Source organism: Cupressus sempervirens, chromosome 1, assembly GCF_028749045.1.
Source record: "Cupressus sempervirens isolate cs-2001-9-10 chromosome 1, ASM2874904v1, whole genome shotgun sequence".
In the NCBI taxonomy this organism is placed as follows: domain Eukaryota; kingdom Viridiplantae; phylum Streptophyta; class Pinopsida; order Cupressales; family Cupressaceae; genus Cupressus; species Cupressus sempervirens.
This window is the reverse complement of record NC_143118.1, coordinates 812560413-812578416: the sequence shown is the minus strand read 5'-3', so window position 1 is coordinate 812578416 and position 18004 is coordinate 812560413. Positions and strand designations below refer to the sequence as shown.

General features: G+C 36.7%; 1 protein-coding gene across 1 annotated transcript in view; it reads right to left on the bottom strand.

Moving 5' to 3' along the window:
• Positions 1-18004, bottom strand: part of LOC149580356 (E3 ubiquitin-protein ligase HOS1-like) — a 70787-nt gene that overhangs the window by 15838 nt on the left and 36945 nt on the right. Inside the window, exons 6-7 of the mRNA XM_089790410.1 lie at positions 9519-9929; positions 9277-9435 (exon numbers count right to left, since the gene is read on the bottom strand). Coding sequence (XP_089646536.1) covers positions 9277-9435; positions 9519-9929 — 570 coding nt within the window. The remainder of the gene's footprint in view (positions 1-9276; positions 9436-9518; positions 9930-18004) is intronic.

Here is an 18004-nt window from a genome sequence, read left to right as displayed (position 1 = left end):
TACACATTGATGATCTATATATATATATATATATATATATATGTTGCAAGCATGAATGCCGATGATATTCTTATGGGGGAGTATTGTAGATATGTTATTCATGAATGAGTTTGTCATTGATGTCAACATAATAGTTTTCTATGGGATCTGACAGAAGAACAGCAGAAAGATCAAGTTGGTACAAACGACTAGTTGAGCATTATAACTATCTGAGGTTATGGGAGTTACTCTGAGTATCTGGTTTATGCAGTTAACATTAGAAGACGAAATGATAAGTCTAGAAGAAGTTATGTAAGTTTTGGTGATGTTTGTTCTGAGATAGAGTTTACAGAGGCATGTTCTGGTAAAATTGTTATATCTCTTAGCAGAGTTGATATTCTAAGGATCGAGGTTGAGAACGTGAAGAAGACATGTTGATGATGATGTAGCTAAGTTCGCTCGGCATAATATTGTGTGTACAGAAAGTTATTCAAGTTGCAAGGCGGAAGATTAATGTTATCACTAAGTGTAATGTGTTCTTAATGTGATCTTATAATAATTAATTGAAAAGGTCTAACAACCGACTCAGGGAATTGATTTGAGAACTCAATATAAAGGAAGGACATTTTCCTTTATCACGATCTGGTTTTTTATGATTGATGATAAGCAGCAATAAGAGCAAAATGCGAAGTTGAGCAGAGCAATGTGAAAGTGAAGCAAACTTCATTACCAAGGTTTTGTTGAGTGATCCGAGGTTTGATATTTGGATCCGAGGTTCGTGACCTGGTCCACAAGGTCTGACAGTGATTGGTTCAGTTGACAAAATGAAGAAAAGAAGAAAATAATAGTAAACTCCATGTTTGAGCAGTGAGCTCTTCTTGTAATTGAAATTGCATGTTTGGGCAATGGGCTCCTCTTGCATACATTGTACTACAACTCCTAACAGGGTTGGAATCTCTAAATAGGGATTCAAAGTCTCCTAACAGGGACTCTATGTACTAAATGTTGTAATAGACTCCTAATAGAGTCCATCCTCTAATAAGGAATATTTATATTAGTACATCATCTCATGGGCATCATTCCCACCGGGGTTTTCCCTCTTGATCAAGAGTTTCCCTAGTTAACATATCTAGTGTGTTTGTCTATGTGCATCTTATTATGGTTGTTGTTTACTTTGGTTGAATGGTTAAGTTTGTTTAAGGAAGATGAATGTTTTAAATGTCAGATAACATTTAAAACATTGATTCACCCTACCCGCCCCCCCCACCAAAGTTCTCTTGGTCAACTATTGTTTCTAACAATACATATATTCACACCAATATATTAGAATATATAGGGATTTCTGAACCTGATAGAATGCAGATGTAATATTCTGCAATTCAACAATGATTTATAGATAATTTACAGCATATCGCTATACTGTCATACGATACTTGCCAGCCATTTAATATAATATGAATTCTCTTTTAATAAGCACTGTTGATATGTATTCCTTTCTAAAGGCCAAATATAATAAATAAATTTCCTTATATCTCCCCCCTACCATAACTAATGAGAAAGCATTCTTATATTGACTTCTACAAATGAAAAGATGGAATGAATGAGACATGTCCAGTTTCTTCCCTCCTACCCCTTTGCTAATTGCATCTTTCCATATTAAGAATGATTTGCTGCATAACTAACACGCATAATATTATTTCATTATCAAATTGTTTTAATCTCGTATCTCTTAAGATTATTATTGGCTAAACTTTATTAATTGCTGCTTTCAATCAATTAGTCTTTGCTAAAAAATTGCTGTTTAATATTGATTACCCTTGCACCTCTTCAGCCATGTAATCACTTGTAATATTTTAATATGTGTTTGACTAGCTCAACTGATGGCCAGCATTTGCTTATCAGAACTATCCTTTAACACATAAATAGGGCAGTTTTTGATATCGATTATTCTAGTGCATAACTTGTATAATTGCAACTCTCCCTGACTAAACTGTGTTTGGTATTGCTTGTCTTAATTAGTATTCTTAATTCATGTCTTTTCATAACTACACACCATTGATAATGAATATTATTTTATTTTTATTTTTTAAATATTGTCTATTTTATTAAATTATTCTTTTGCAATAGGGATATCACAGTTCTACCCTCCCCAAAATTGATTGTTTGTAGTTGCCTTAATATGTAAATTCATATCCTTGAGAGACTTACTATTCTAGATGAACTAAATATAGAATCACAAATGGAACATCCATTTGAAAATATGAATATATGAAGGTAGGAAGCATGATTGATGAAAACACTTTAATGCATGAAAACACAAAGTATACCATTTCTAATTGCAATATATTAATACATATATTAAAAATTATACATACATATATAATATTAAAAATCAGAGTTAAAAAAAAATCATAGAGTTAAAAAAAAATCATAGTTGATATTATTAAAAATCATATATTCTTCCAATGCAAAATGTAAAGTAATGTTTTCTTTAATTGAAATCAATATGTCCTTGCAGTCGTCATATCTGTAAAGATTCAAGAACAAATGAACAAAAAATAATGCAGGTATTCAATTAGGCCAAATCTTGAGGCCTCATTTTGCTTAGCTGATATCAGTGTGCCCAAGCATTTGCATTTGCTATTTCTGTAAACAACGAAGTGTGCTGCCCTCTGTCAATTTTGTGAGTGCCCTCTGTCAATTTCGTGAAAAAATACGTATCAAAACCCTTCAAAAGTCTTTTTTTTAAAGATTGTAGCTGTGATAGAGATCTTTACCTCTGATTTTATGAAATAGACATATGACCGTTATGGTCATCTTCAGCCAAAGAAGTTATTTATGATAATATTCAGAATTATATTACATGTAGAGACAAAGAGGTGTGCATTTGGAGATATGACAAGACTTTTATTTGGAAATTGAAGAGACCGTCGGTTATGATATGAAGAGTCGCTCAATCCTGTATATATTTGAGATTGCAGTGTGACAATTACAATCAAGTAAAGCATTGTACTCAAACACTTTATTATCAATAAAAGTGATTTTTTGTGGTGTGGCTGGGTTTTCCCCTTAAGTGGAAGGATTTTCCCAGGATAATCTCATGTGTCTTTTGTATCTATCCTTGTTCTTCCTTATTGTTGTTATCATAATTTCTAGGCTAAACATTAACATGGTATCAGAGAAAGGTTTGATAACAGCGTATGAGGGTGTGTTAAGACTTGTGGCAGCGATTGCGATCTGATCACATGCTCCTTTCTGTGGGCTTGATCTCCTCTCTATTGTATCCGTCTTTGGCATCGTACATTGCTCGGTCAATTTTTTTTTATGTTATTCAAGAATGTCTTTGTATCCCTGTGTTCAATATCTCTGCTCCAGATTTCTCTTGTTCGTATTTGGTTGATGATTCCTTTAGCGGTTTGTTTTCCCTGTCTGTATGTAATTTAGGTTCTTGTGCCATCGTGGATAATGTATTGGCATCTGACACATCCAGCATAATGTCTCCTGGCATCGTGTGCTCAATGACATGTTCGTTTATTTGTCTTCATTATCCCTTTCTCTCCTATTATGTTTTGTTTGTATCCGTCGTCTTTTCTCGGGCCTGATTTCGTCATTTATGGACTTACCTAGAGTCCTCGCTGTTGCTGTCATAGAAGCTTTTTCTGTCATTTTGTTAATACAGGAAGCCACCATTATGTGTAGTGATGTTTTCAATATTGGAGGTGCCTTTGTTGGTTCTTGTTTAATCATAAAATATATGTAATTTTAGAACCGTTCAAGTTGTAATGTCAGTCTTGGTCAGTTTATTTGTTTTCCATTTTCTCATTCAAGTTGTATCAATGAACTTTTGTGCTGTGTATTCTTGCTTGTCTTCTATGATCATGTGGCAGCAATAGTGTATCTGTGTTGTATTATATGGCATTCAATTTGTATGATGTCTCTTGTTATCAGGATTTCTAATTTTCATTTTTTCCCATCTCCAGTTATCTCTATTTTTTGTCGGCTTTGGTTTCTCTTCCTCACCGTCAGGCATTTACTCTATTGTTTATCTTGATAACTGACGTCTATTGGCATTTTTCATTTTGATCTCTTCATCAATTTTGTGGTTAGTCTATGGACGGGACTTCTTTGTTGTTCAGGCAATGATTTTTAACATAAAAAGGGTTCATGAATTCTGGAACTGGTTTGATTATGACAGCTGGGATCCTTTGGGAAGGATCATTGGAGGGAGGTTGTGCCCTGGTCTCGTGGCAGTTAATATTGGATCTCTAGCTTGCTCCGTGGTCTCCACTTTTCTCTATTTTTACATGGTGTTTTCTTGGGAAGGATATACTTTCATCATCAATTTGATGCCTACTAATGTTGTGGTGCTTCTTGTGATCAATAGGTAATCACTTAGATTGTACTTTGCTTATAGTTTTATGTACATTTTGGAAATGTTTCTCACAATGCAGATCTGTTTTGTGGGGTTTCAACACATGCAATTGGGGGAGAATATGGCTTCCATGGGGGTCTTCTTCTTGTTGCAGTAAGTGCAAGTGCACTATCACTTGGTTTGGGCATGGTATCTGGCTACATTTTGAGTTGAGGAACATAGATATGTGTATCATGAATGACAGGAATGGTGCTCTGCAAGATATTTCAAACAACAATAGACTTTGCACAAGTGTTGTGGTGAGTGGAGAGTTCAGCAGAAGATCTCATGATAAATCACAGCAACAAAAGATTATTTTACACGTGCATTTTATTATCGGGAGTTATTTCGTGTTTCAGCTTTGTATGTTGTCATTGGTGTCAGGTGTCATTTTTATGTTTCCCATCAGCCATTGCAATGTCATTCTAAAGTTGTATAACCTCCATTGTAACTGTTCCGCTCATCTTTCATATATTAGTTCAGGTGAATATGATGTGCATAAGTGTACAGGTTTCTTTTCATGTAATTCATCTATTCATTTATCAAAGAACACAAGGTTACATTTGCAATACACAACATGCCTTTGCTTATGAAGAAGGTTCATACTAGTGTCCAAGGGGGAGCGTGGCGAACCGGCACACCCGTGTAACTCCCTCGGTTATGCCAACTACCTAACTACCCAAGTTTCCCGACATCATTCCCCCCCCCCCCCCCACCCACCCCCAAAAAAAAACACAAAACACAAAAACACAAGACTAAGAAGAAGAAGAAGAGGGCATAGGAGGCATCCCTGGAGTGTTCAATATCTACCTGAGATGGTACACTTGTTGGGTAGGGATGTGCAAATCTGCATGTGCCTGAGAGTTGACCTCCGCTGCTTCCTTTAGCATAAGTACAACATCCTTCACCTCAGCCTCCTTCCTCTCATGCGTTGTTCTCACCTTGGCCAACTGTGTCTTGGCCATATTTTGACCCTGTGTGGCTGCCTCTAATTGAGCCATAAGTGTTGCACGTTGCTTCGCCCAATCCGCCTATTGGGTGTCTAGCTAAGTGGTTATCTCCACCCTATCTGCCTTGAACACCGCTGAGCAAAGTGTCTCTATACACCTCTACTGAGCTTCGCGACATGGCTACTATCTGCCAGCAACGCCTCTTCAATAGTCCACTCAGCCATCATCTCTCACGTCTCTACTGCCAGCTATCCCCTTGCCTCGAAGCAGGTGTGGAAGGTTGAAGGACATCCCTCTCGCATTTAGTACAAAACATGGCTCAACTCATTTGTTTTAGTCTATGCCACATGTGCAAGCACCCAACCTCTCTCAACCACATTGGTAAGAGCGTTAAGATATGCATGTAATCTCTCATCATCTGAATCATACACTACCTCTATCATCACTGACACAGTCTCTACCTCCACTCTTGGAGAACATCTCCTCCCTGCTACACCTCCTTCCACATCAAGTGTCGTTTGGTCTCCATCTTTCGTACCCTCTAACTCTGGTATGACTACATGTCCATGTGTTGCCATATCCAATGCTTGCACCGAAGGAGGGACTTCCCTCATGGGGGACTGAATGGAGAGCCCTAGTGCGTCTGGGTCAATCTGAACCTCTTCATGAGATAGGCGCTTGCATGGTCCATCACCGCCTCTTGTTGAGGCATAACCCTACAACTATCTCCCACAGGATCAGCCAATAGTGTTGTATCAATCGTCACCATAGCATCTGACCCAATCACCTCAAGTCGTACCTGTGACGTGTTGTCTTCTTCCTTTGGACTCTCCCTCAATCCGACCTCCTAAGACGCATCTCTAGGCGATGAATGCTGCAACTTTGTGACCTCTCCTCCCACTAGACATGTCTCAGCCACTTGAGGCATCTCACTCTCCATCTCAAGAACTACAACAAGGGCTTCTTATGCTATAGGCTCTGGCTCAGGTACAGTCATTGGAACTCTTGTCGTTGTCACAACTAGTGGAGTCATAACAATAGGGATCCAAATTCGCCCAAACATCGAGATAGGGATAGCACCTATAGTGGGCACCAAGTGTGATGTGGGAGACAACATAGGATGCACAAATAGTGACTGAGGCCCCAAGACAACCTCTATCTCATCCTCCTCGTCCACCTAAGTGCTGTCTTCGTCCATGGCACTCGCACTTTCTGTTGTCTCTTGTCGCCCACTATCGATACCCCTGTGAGCATGGATCTCTTGTCTAGACCATTTCTTACTTTTTACCTTCTGTCCACCAAGCGTATCAAGGTGACGCCATCTCAAAATTAGGGCTTGCCAGGCACTAATGTTGTCGCCCTAATCTCCTTAGACAAAATGTTGTGTGGAACCTATCTAACCACGACATCCAAGAGTAGCCCAATTGCATAATGGGCATATAAAAAGTTTTATGTTGGGGCATCATAAACTCATACGTGCGCTTTAACAATAATGTAGCCCAATCATACAATCCGTCACCCATTAGATTATTCATCAAAGATACCTATGGAAAGGAGATATCAGAGGCACAACTTGAACCAGTCAATCAACTCTTCACGACATCCATGAGACATCTCCAATGACCTTCCTGGATAAATGTCTTTGATTCCTCTATTGTAGGACGACCTCCAAAGGGACTCCTTTGTAGCAATGAGGTTCTCTCTATAGATCAGCCTAATGCAGAAATATTTATTCTCCTAAGTCATTTTCTAGGGCTTCAACTCAACCTTAACCCCCTTCTTAAAAACTCGGCCGCTGTGAATGAAATCTCTATTGTTTGGCCCAGGTAGGGAACCGTGCATCATTTTGAAAAGCTATCAAATGTTTCAATCATCGCCCTTAAGTAACCCTCAAAATCTCTAATACAAAAGATGGGCATTTGGATAGCCCAGTGCACCTATGTCTTTGGTTTTTCTGCACAAGAATTGCTTGTGCCAATAGACGAGGCAGTTGGTGCAAAAGCCTATATGTCACAAGACTGCCATTTAGTGCATCCCACACAGAGTCCTCTGTAACTTCCTCTTGCATAGCCTCCCTTCGTACAAATATCTCAATGGTGGCCCGTAAAAACATATGGAGGTCACATGTCAAAGTGTGGTTCCCTTCAAAACGTTCTATGATTTTTTCTTCATCAGTTGTCCTGTTGTCCTTCACAAATAGTCTCATCAATTCCATTACCGTGCTTCCCAGATTCAATTCGGCAACGGCACCAAATGTTTACCCTCGTGGGGTAACAGAAACTTAATGCATAGATACAAAAGCAAGGCATTTGATACAAGAAATATAGAGAACTCAGAAGTAATTTGTATATTCATTAACCACCGAACACAAGGTTACATTCACAATACGCAACAAGCCTTCACTTATGAAGAAGGTTCATAAATATAGTGCCCGAGGGGGTGCGAGGCAAACTGTCGCACCCGTATAACTCCATCAGTTATGCCAACTACCTAACTACCCAAGCTTTCCAAAAACACCACCTCAATGTGTTTGATGTTCTGACAAGTAGTTTTAAACCTGTCTTCAAATCTGATTTCCGTGATTTTGTGGGATTTTGTGCAATTTTTAAAGTAAGGTTTAAATAAATGTATCAACTTAATCGCCTTTGAGTTCTTCTCTTTCAAAGACTTCAAAAATTTCACATGTAAAATGAAACGGTAACCAAAATTTCAATGGTTCTAGTTCATGTTGCAATTTTTCTATGTTCAAGTATTTTAATTTCGTATGTTCTATTGAAACATCATTTCATAGCAAGCATTTCAAGTTCTATATGTATACTATACAACACCCCTCCCTTCCCCATCCTCCCCTTGCTGCCATCCCCTATTCATCCACCTATCGTCCCGAAAATGAGGCCCATTTTCTCCCCGTCCAGCAAACTCATCTCGACATACCTAGTACTGGGGTTACATTGGAAATTAATGAAAAGACATGCAAAGTAAAAAAAAAATCATGTAAACTCAACATGAGATCACTTAACATAATAGCACGATGTTTCGCTCACGGAAGTAAAAAATGATAAAAAAGTAATTTGTGATTTAAATCATTCAAAAATGTCTCACTTGCTTCATATGCTTTAAAACTTGAAAAATTTAGATCATTTAATGCAGATATACTCTAAATCCAAAATCAGAAAGGATGATACAGACAATCAGAAAGATTTAATCAACTTACATTTAAACAGCCATTTTGTATATAAAAAAAATTTGTTAATAACAGTTGCATTTATAATTTGCAGTTTAAATATACACGGAAGGAAATGGATTATAGTTTATAAGTACATGTTTATTGCACACTTTTGAGTCTAGACTTGAAACAATAATCCCCTATATTAATTAACAAGATTTGTTTGCATATATATGAGCACATAGCATACATATAATGTTAGAATAAAACATCTGTAGGAAGATTCGTGCTACATATTGGATGTTTTTAATTGAGAAAAAAACCCAGGCTACTACAATAAATAAGGAATTTCTTGGGCCAAAACTATCAGAGTTTTGTCTGATGCATGGTTTGTTTTTCTATGACATCACAATATGCATAAACATATAAACACAGCAGCTTAGTTGGAAATAAAATGAAATTGTACTATATGATGGGCCTGAACCTTAATTTTGTTATTCAACAAACAAAAGGAGTGACTACATTCGATGAGCTCTTATAAGAAATCATGAAGGCTATCTTAAAAAATAAAATACAATGGTTTGAATCCTACCAGCATTTATAAACAGAGAGTACCAAGAAAAGAGTGTGGAACAAATGAGAATTAACAAATTCCTACATTCAATCTATATAAACCCACATCACCTAAAATCACCTGGAAAATAGAGAAGGCCTTAGATCATCAAGCACACTTTATTCAACATATAATCAGCAGAGAAAGGCAATAATACCTCCAAGGCCTCACTTGTGCTGTCATCCAGCAGATAAAAGACCAACGATTCAAGAACTAATCGCCTTGTGATCCCAAAAGTTCCAGCATAATCATCCACTAAATTTCTCCAGTCCACATTGGGCAGGTTCCAATGTCGATCAAACAAGTAATACAGAAACTATAGCAGAATTAAGGGCATACAACTCAGTGACGCTTAAATATAAAAATTTCTGTCCATTAAAAAACATAATTGAAGGATACAATTGCTCTCTTTGCAAGAATGAGATCAGAGCTCCCTTCTAAAAACAGAAGATCAACTGCAGCACGCAAATTCTCTGGTGGATACACAGATCCATCATGTTTGGATTTGAATGGCACTTGCGACAAAACGCCTCTTTGCCGCAGCCAACCAAGCTCACTAAATTCCCCCTCTAGTTCTTCATCATAATCATGTCCCATGCTCAGATTAGAAATGGCATCTTCAATAAACAAGGTTGCTGAAGATTGTGACCCAGTCATTGTGACATTATTCAAATAATCCGGCCAAACTCGTTCAGAAGCTGCAACCTTTTTTTCATGAAATGCACTTCGCCAATGAGAGATGCTCACGTAGCGACATTGAACACCCTCAAGAAATTCATGTCTTGCACACCAGGTCATAGCTTCTAAATGCTGAGAATATTAACAATATTATAATAGCAATATAAATTAGTATACTCCTTAAGTTCAAAGCAAGTGTATTTGATCAATTTGTCACACAATACTAAACTCATCACACCAATCAAACATAATCATCCAGTACCTGAATAAAGCATTGCACAAGTTCCTTTGAGATTAAAATTCAATACCCAAATGTAAATGGAAAAAACACAGATTTAAATGGAAAAAACACAGATTTAAACTAACATTGATGCTAGTTTATTACTAGCAGCTTCTCAAACCATCCTTAGATAACACAAAAATGCACCATAAGAAATCCAATGCTATATGGATTCACAAACAAATATTTCATCCTTTGAGTTTTGAGAACTACAAAATTATCAGTATAGTTTTGCAAAACACAGATTAATTTAATTCAAGCCTTTTTTCTTTATGAAAAGTGACAGTAATCTGAGTCTATTTTAATCATAATTCCCAGACTCTCCAGGACACTTGAGTCCTGCCGAGTTTCCAATCAAGTGACCCTGGCTGAGTCCCAGGGACCCAAGACTCCATAACTCAGCCTAGGCAAGACTCCTCAGAAATCTAGTGCACTGAGTCTCGACAAGTTTTTGCCAAGTCCTACCAAGTTTTTGCTGAGCCTGAGTTTGGCAAGTCTTGCCAAGTCCATGCCGGGTCCAAGTCTGGGAACTATAAAATTAATAGATAACATCTCAACAATTATATGAAACAAAAGTATATCCAGAATCACTATCAATTTGATATACAACAATGCACATAGATCTGGTGTTCGGAGCCATGAAAATTCATTTGGAAATATTTCATTTGCATTAACATATATATCTCAAACAAAGGTTGAATATGTCAAGGACAATTGTGGAGTTCGCCATTCTCTAGCAGCAGAAGTGAAAGTTCAATTTGATAAAAAATTTGGAAGAAAACATCAATATATACTCAAAAGATGCGTATAAACAAATGCTAGAAAAATCTTAGTTCTTGAAAGCAAAATTCTTTAGCTGACTCATCCAATGACAAGCCCAATTGCAAACTTTTTTGAGAATGCAAACTTTATGAATGATGAGAATGATGTTGGTGTACCCTCCAAAACTAGTTCTATTTCAATCTGTGTTACAAGGCTCAGACTCACCTCAGACTTCACCAGCTGAATTTTTATTCAGACTCGGACTAGGTGCCCAGACTCGACCTAGACTCGACAAATTGAAAACCCCAAGAGATTGAGAATTTTAAGGATTTTCATGCACCCTTGGCTAAATATACCTTAAAGACCAATAATATTATCAAATAGAAGCTACTTTGATCACATACACAAGCATCCATCGATCACATAAGTATTAACAAAAAATGTAGCTTGATGAAATAAGTTATAACACATTTAGATATATAAATATTGTCAAACCCATAGAAAATTCATGGAATACAAAATCCATGCCCTAAAAAGATAAATCTATAAGAGCCTGCATTACTCATCCCAACATCATGGCAAGTCATTCACTAGCATTTATAATAGATCCTAGACAATGCTGTGGTCATGATATTTGCCTTCAGATCTGAATGTTTTGGACAAGGAATTTAATAGTAAAAAAATTATTGAGGCATTCAGGTCTGAATGTTTTGTCAGTCAAGCTCATTAAAGGGCAAATAGTTATCTTTGAACTTTGCTGGGGTACTAATTGGTAGGTGTCTTCTACAAATTCTTCATGCAAGGCATAATTGATACATTTTTACATTGTAAAAATGGGTTTTCTTGCCAACCATGACTTCAGCAGTGCGATAATTGTAGCATGACAGCTTTTGTCATGACAACCCCTGCATACTAAACACGTCCAATGTGTGTTACAAGTTATTTGTAAATTGTGGCTTTGACTGTGAAGTTGCAGAGAATTGAAATAGGGGAAATTTAATTGGTAAATTTTATGATAATGGTTCATCATTGATTTTATGATAATGGTTCATCATTGACCTATTTTTCTTAGACTTATAATACGATGGGGAGCAACACCCCAACAGGGTCGATGAGCAATGCCCCTTGAGGGGTCTGGGGCGAGCACCCCCAGCAGGATTAAGAGGCATCACACCATTTTCATTGTTTTTTGTAAATCCTAGATGTGCAAGTCATAAACAAAACAAGCATTGAATGGTTGTTATTATTTTGAAGTAACAAAATTGATTCCCTTAAAATGAGTGAGTCTGGCAAGTACTCAGTAACTGTGTCTCCCACTCATCAAGGGTCACTCAGCCAGTCTAGGCAAGTCCTACCAAGTCTTGTAACAGTAACACAATTTTGAATATTCCCATAGTGTAGGAGCCTGACTTAACACAAACTTGGAGTTCTAATTTTGAACCGAGGTTCAGACTAAGTGACTTTGAAAAGATGTAATATTCAGATAAATGTTCTAATGGGATTTCTAACTCGGTACTTTTTTGAATTCTTTCTGTGCAGGCTTTAACTGTCTGAAACAAACACCAAGAGACAGACCTGCTGTGCCTCCAGAGAAAAACAATATCAAAATAAGAAATACCATCACAGCATCTCTTTCAATATGATGCCTCTGGAAAAATCTGCAAGTCCACAACAAAACTGCCAAATCTGTAATATGTTGTGGACTTGCAGATTTTTCCAAAGGCATCATATTGAAAGAGATGCTGTGATGGTATTTCTTATTTTGATATTGTTTTTCTGTGGAGGCACAGCAGGTCTGTCTCTTGGTGTTTGTTTCAGACAGTTAAAGACTGCACAAAAAGAACTTCAAAAAAATACCGAGTTAGAAAATCCCATTAAAACATCTCTTTGAATATTACATATTTTCGAAGTCACCTAGTTTGAACCTGAGTTCAAAAATGAGATATTGAGAGAGAGAACCACCCTTAAACCTGTGAGTCAGATTTGTAAACTTACTAGAAAACTTGATACAACCCTTCAAAATTAACTCCAATGCAACCACTGTGTGAGGATGCCCTATGAGGACATGAGGGTTTTCGTCCCCAACTTGAATGAGTCAGATTTGGAAACTTGACCCAACTGGAAAACTTGATACAACCCTTCAAAATTAACTCCAACGCAACCACTGTGTGAGGACGCCCTATGAGGAAATGAGGGTTTCTGTCACCAGTTCCAACAATGACACTGAAGTCTCCAAACAGCCAAGGGCTTTTGTCCTCAGTTGTGAACTTGAACATGAATGTTTCAAGGTGAGAAATGCCAAAATGAAATCTCCAAAATGAGGTTGGACACCCTTCTTTATACTAACCCTTTATATTTTTAGCCCTTGAATAAATTTCCCTCAAACTGACATTTAAAAACAATTTTTAATGTTTTTATTTGAAATACCATTAGTGAGTACTGTCTTCAAATCAAGATTTCAACCATAAATCCAGCCCAGCTCTCATTGAATTCAACAAAAATGCCTTGAATTTGCGAACCCTATTAGAGGATCAAAATCGTAATTAAGGTTAGAATCAAATGCTAGTTGTTCAAATATTATGGAAAAAGAAAAATTGCAACCAAATTGCAAAATTCAATAAGAGACTATGAATTAGTGGAACAAGGAAATGATTTAAAATGTGTGAACGGATTTAATCATAGGGGATCCAAAACCAATCACATGGCTTTTAGGCCATTCAAATAGTCTTGGATCCAATCACTATAAGCTCAACGCCAAATGTATGGTTCTGAAACTCTAAACGTGTAATCACGCTTGTAATGCTAAATGTGTGGACTCAAAACTCTAAGCATGCAGCCCAATGCCAAACAAATGGCATAAGCCCTAAATCTGAGCCTAAATTTGATAAAGCAAGGCCCTAAAATTGGCATCATCAACAAACATGTGACCTCCTAAATCAAGGCATGGTCTCATAATTTCAAACATTTGGATTGAAACTGAAAATGACCAGCCCCAAATCTGAAATGTGTGGTTCTAATTTCAAAATACATGAGCCTTGCAACAAAATATGTAGATTGAAGTGGAATAAGGTCAGTCCTAAATAGGTAACATGTGGGCTCTAAATTAATAGACATGACCCTAAATCTGAGAGATGCTACATTAATTTGCCAATGATGGGCCCAAATCTCAAACATATGGCCTCCAATCTGAATGCATGGCACTAGTTTCAAACATTTATGGTCATTTTGATTGAGGAGTGAGCTCATTAAAATCTTACAGGTCTGTGCATTTAAAACTTATGGTCCTGATCTAAAGTGAAGAGTCTCAAACTGAACAAAAATGTTTGAAACTAGATAGATTTCATTGGCCAATGATAGGAAGTTAGATCCAATTGCATGGGGAATTATATGATGAGGAGAAATTCATTTTAATAAGAAGCCACACATTAATTATACGAGGGTTCAAATATAATTTAAGCCAGCCACAAATCTAATGAAGAGATTGGCTTGATTATGGCCTCAGAGTAAAGATGTGCCCCTTAAGTGGCAAAACTTGTATAGTTTGGATGTTGAGATCATTTCAACACCCAATCCAAAATTCACTTACTTATAAGCAAAGCTGCCCAGACTCATTGAGAGACAAATTATAACAAGTGCAGAAATTCCTTCAACAAGGCAGTTAATTAGGCAAGACAAAATTGAGTGTTGATGCAGGAACACCCATGGGACGAAAGAACTCAGAAGGATTCGCCATCTAGTTTTTGAATCCAATATGTAATTAGACCATTTATATGTCAAATGCAATCAAAATAAGTCATCATGTAACACCCATAAGCCAAAATTTGCCTTATAAGGGTATATACGTCAAAGTTGGTCAACATGGTCAAATAGGATATACCAACATGAAAATGATGTTTTTAAATCATTTATGGTATGTTGGTGAAGTTTTGATGTCATTAGGTCCATTACTTCGTCATAGAATCAAAAATGTCAAAAAGATGTAAAAATGTTGCATAAGTTGCTTTGCAACTTTACAACATCTCTTAACAAGTTGTCAATTTGATGCAACCTATTGGGAAGTTGATGGAGATCGATTTCTGTTCAGAAATGAAAAAATAAAAAATCATATTTTGGTTATGTGAATGCAGATAAGGGAAGAAGTTCGGTTGACAGATTTTTAAAGAAAATGCTGTCTGTCATGTGACTTTTCTGTCTTTTATGCTGATCAGGCATCATTTCCTTCCTCTCGTGGGTTGAATTCATTTTGAAATCAATTGAAGGTTAATCTACAATGAATTATCTTGGATTGGGGACCAGTTTGAGGATTTGCCATGCTCTATGAGGCAGAATGACCAATTTCTTTCAAAACTGTGTTAAAACCATAGTTGGAAAACTCGCCAAATCCAAAAACTCGCCGAGCCCCCCAAAAGTTTAATCGGGAAAAACTCGGCCATTTTAAAAAAAAACTCGGGAAAACTCGGGAACCTAAAAAAACCGCTAAAATTTAATTCAAAATACATTTTTTTGCAAATTTCAATGAGAAGATGCATCTAATGAGTTCAAAATCACATTCTCATGCTGAATGCTGATGGTGGGAAGCATAATAGTAAATAATTTGTGTCAAACTAGAAGTAAAAACATCATTACAATCACATTTTCCTCTTCCTAGCTCTACTAGCATATTGTAACTCTCTATCTTACATAATATATAAGGCTTTTTGCCTTTTTTTTTAACCAAAAAAAAAAAAAAAAAAATTTCTGAAAAACTCGCCGATTTTTTGCAAAAACTCGGCGATTAGTCGGCGATTTTTCACAAAAACTCGGCGATTTTTTCTGGCGATTAAATCTGAGAAAAACTCGCCAGTCCCAAAAACTCGGCGATTAGTAAAAACTCGCCGATTATTCGGCGATTATGCCAACTATGGTTAAAACCCCTACTCACAAAGGTTTGGACAATTAAAACCCGATAACCACTGAAACTCACACCCCCCGCCCCCACTAATATTCAATTGAATTCATTGTGAGGACCAAGTGTCACTTTGGAAGAGAGTTGTCTGATGGAAACCCAAATCATTTAAGTATCCTCAAACGGGTGTATGAAGTCTACGTCTCTGTTGAAAAGAGTGCTAATTAGACTCTGACTGCAATATTCACAAATGTGAAGGATTTTCCTTCTGTTCAAATTGTTTATTCCCAAGATACTTGGCTGCTAGAATAAAGAAGTTCCAAAGGGTATGAACTAGTGAATTAGAAGTTGAGTAATAGTAACATTGAAAATGCCAGAGTGTGAAAACATAGATGTCAAGGGTGAAGCTTCCTCTTGAAGCCTTTTGAGTGGGTGTTATTACAAAACAAAGGTAAAGAGTGACCTTGTGTCAAGTTGATGTTGGTGAATCCTTGTAGCCTTTGCATCATATTGGTATTAGAGCCCAGAAGATCTGGGTGGATTAAGTAGAGTGAGTTTGTGGGGTTGTGATAGGTTGGGAGAACCTGTGTGGAGTTGTCAAAAGACTAGGTGGGGGGATAAACCTTGGTGAGACAAAAGGATGGAGTTAACATATGAAGAAGTGTTGTAAGATGCATGGATTGCATGGAAAGCTTATTGGGATTCACAAAAGAAGAAGAGGAAAAGAAGAGTGTTAATGCATGTAGCTTCGGTCTAACATTACTATGGTAAGCACATACATATGTATATATATACAACAGTGTGATGCACACACTGTTATACATATATGCATACGTACATGCTGTTGTATCTGCCACAATCTGAAACCGATGAGATATATATGTCCTGAGATCATTAAGGCATGGTCGAGATTATTTTTGGTTCTTTTGATGTTTACATCATGATCAATCTATCCCTTATATTGGGCCGCAGATGTAATGATTGGTTATACATTTAATCACTGTGTTTATGACAATAACTAATCATGAGTATTAGTTTACAATGAACAGGTGTGAGAATGAATGTCCATGTCTCCAATTGGAGACATGGTCATTCATCCCCACACCCCTTCCGTTGATATTTATCCATTATGCCCGATGTAATCTTAGCATCGAAATCTATTAATGCAAGCACTCTAAAAGGATCGAAGATAATTTTGAGTTTGATAATACTTCATTTCTGTTATTATTGCACTAATGTTTGCAAATTCTGGAAGCGATTCAAAACATTAGTGTCATTGTTTGTACTTGTAACAAAAATTCTGCAATCAATTAAATCTAGTAATAAACTTTACATGGTATCAGAGCTTGGCTAAGGAAAGATCACTCTAAGTTTATAAGGATCAGATTTTACTTCAAATAACAGTCCTCCCTCTCTCTACAAAGATGACAAACACAATGAGATTGAACATCACCTTGGAAGGGCTAATAACTTCGAATCTTGGAAACTTCGATTGATGATGTTGTTAAAAGAAAAAAAATTGGAATCATTTGTAAGAGAGGACAAAGAGGAACATAAAGATGATCTTGAAAAATCAGAATGGATCAAGAAAAATGAAAAGGTTATGAAGACAATTGTGGATGTTGTTCGAGACCACATAGTACCTATTGTGGCAAAACATACCACAGCATATCGTATGTTTCAAACTTTTGAAAATGCATTTATAATCAATAATACAGGCAGAAAACTTGCTCTTAAAAGGCAGATGATCAATGTAAGCATGAATAAAGGAGAAACTATAAATGCTTTCTTTATGAGAATCACAGATTTGAGAGATCAATTATCTCCACTTGGTTATGAGATTGAAAATCAAGAATTATCCCTAATAGGGTTAAGAGAACTTCCATACTCCTGGGAATCCTTTATACAAGTGCTAGGTCTAAAATCCCTAAACTAGATCGTTTAAGATCAGATTGTCTTCAAGAAGAATCGAGATTAATGATTAAGGGAAAACATAAAACCTAGAGGAAGATGTTCAAGTTATTAATACAAATGCTCATAAGAAGGGAAAGAAGAAAAAACAACAAAAGGAAAAGAAATTTTCATGTAAAAGGACAATCCAAACAAAAGAAAGACTTGTTCAAAATCCAATGCTTCAGATGTGATCTATATGGATAGTATGCAATAAATTGTCCCAATAGATCTAAACCTCAAGCATCTTTTGCAAAATCTAAGAAGTCAAATGAAGGGAATGAATATGAGAAATATGCCTTCTATTTAGCACTATCCAGCCAGATATCA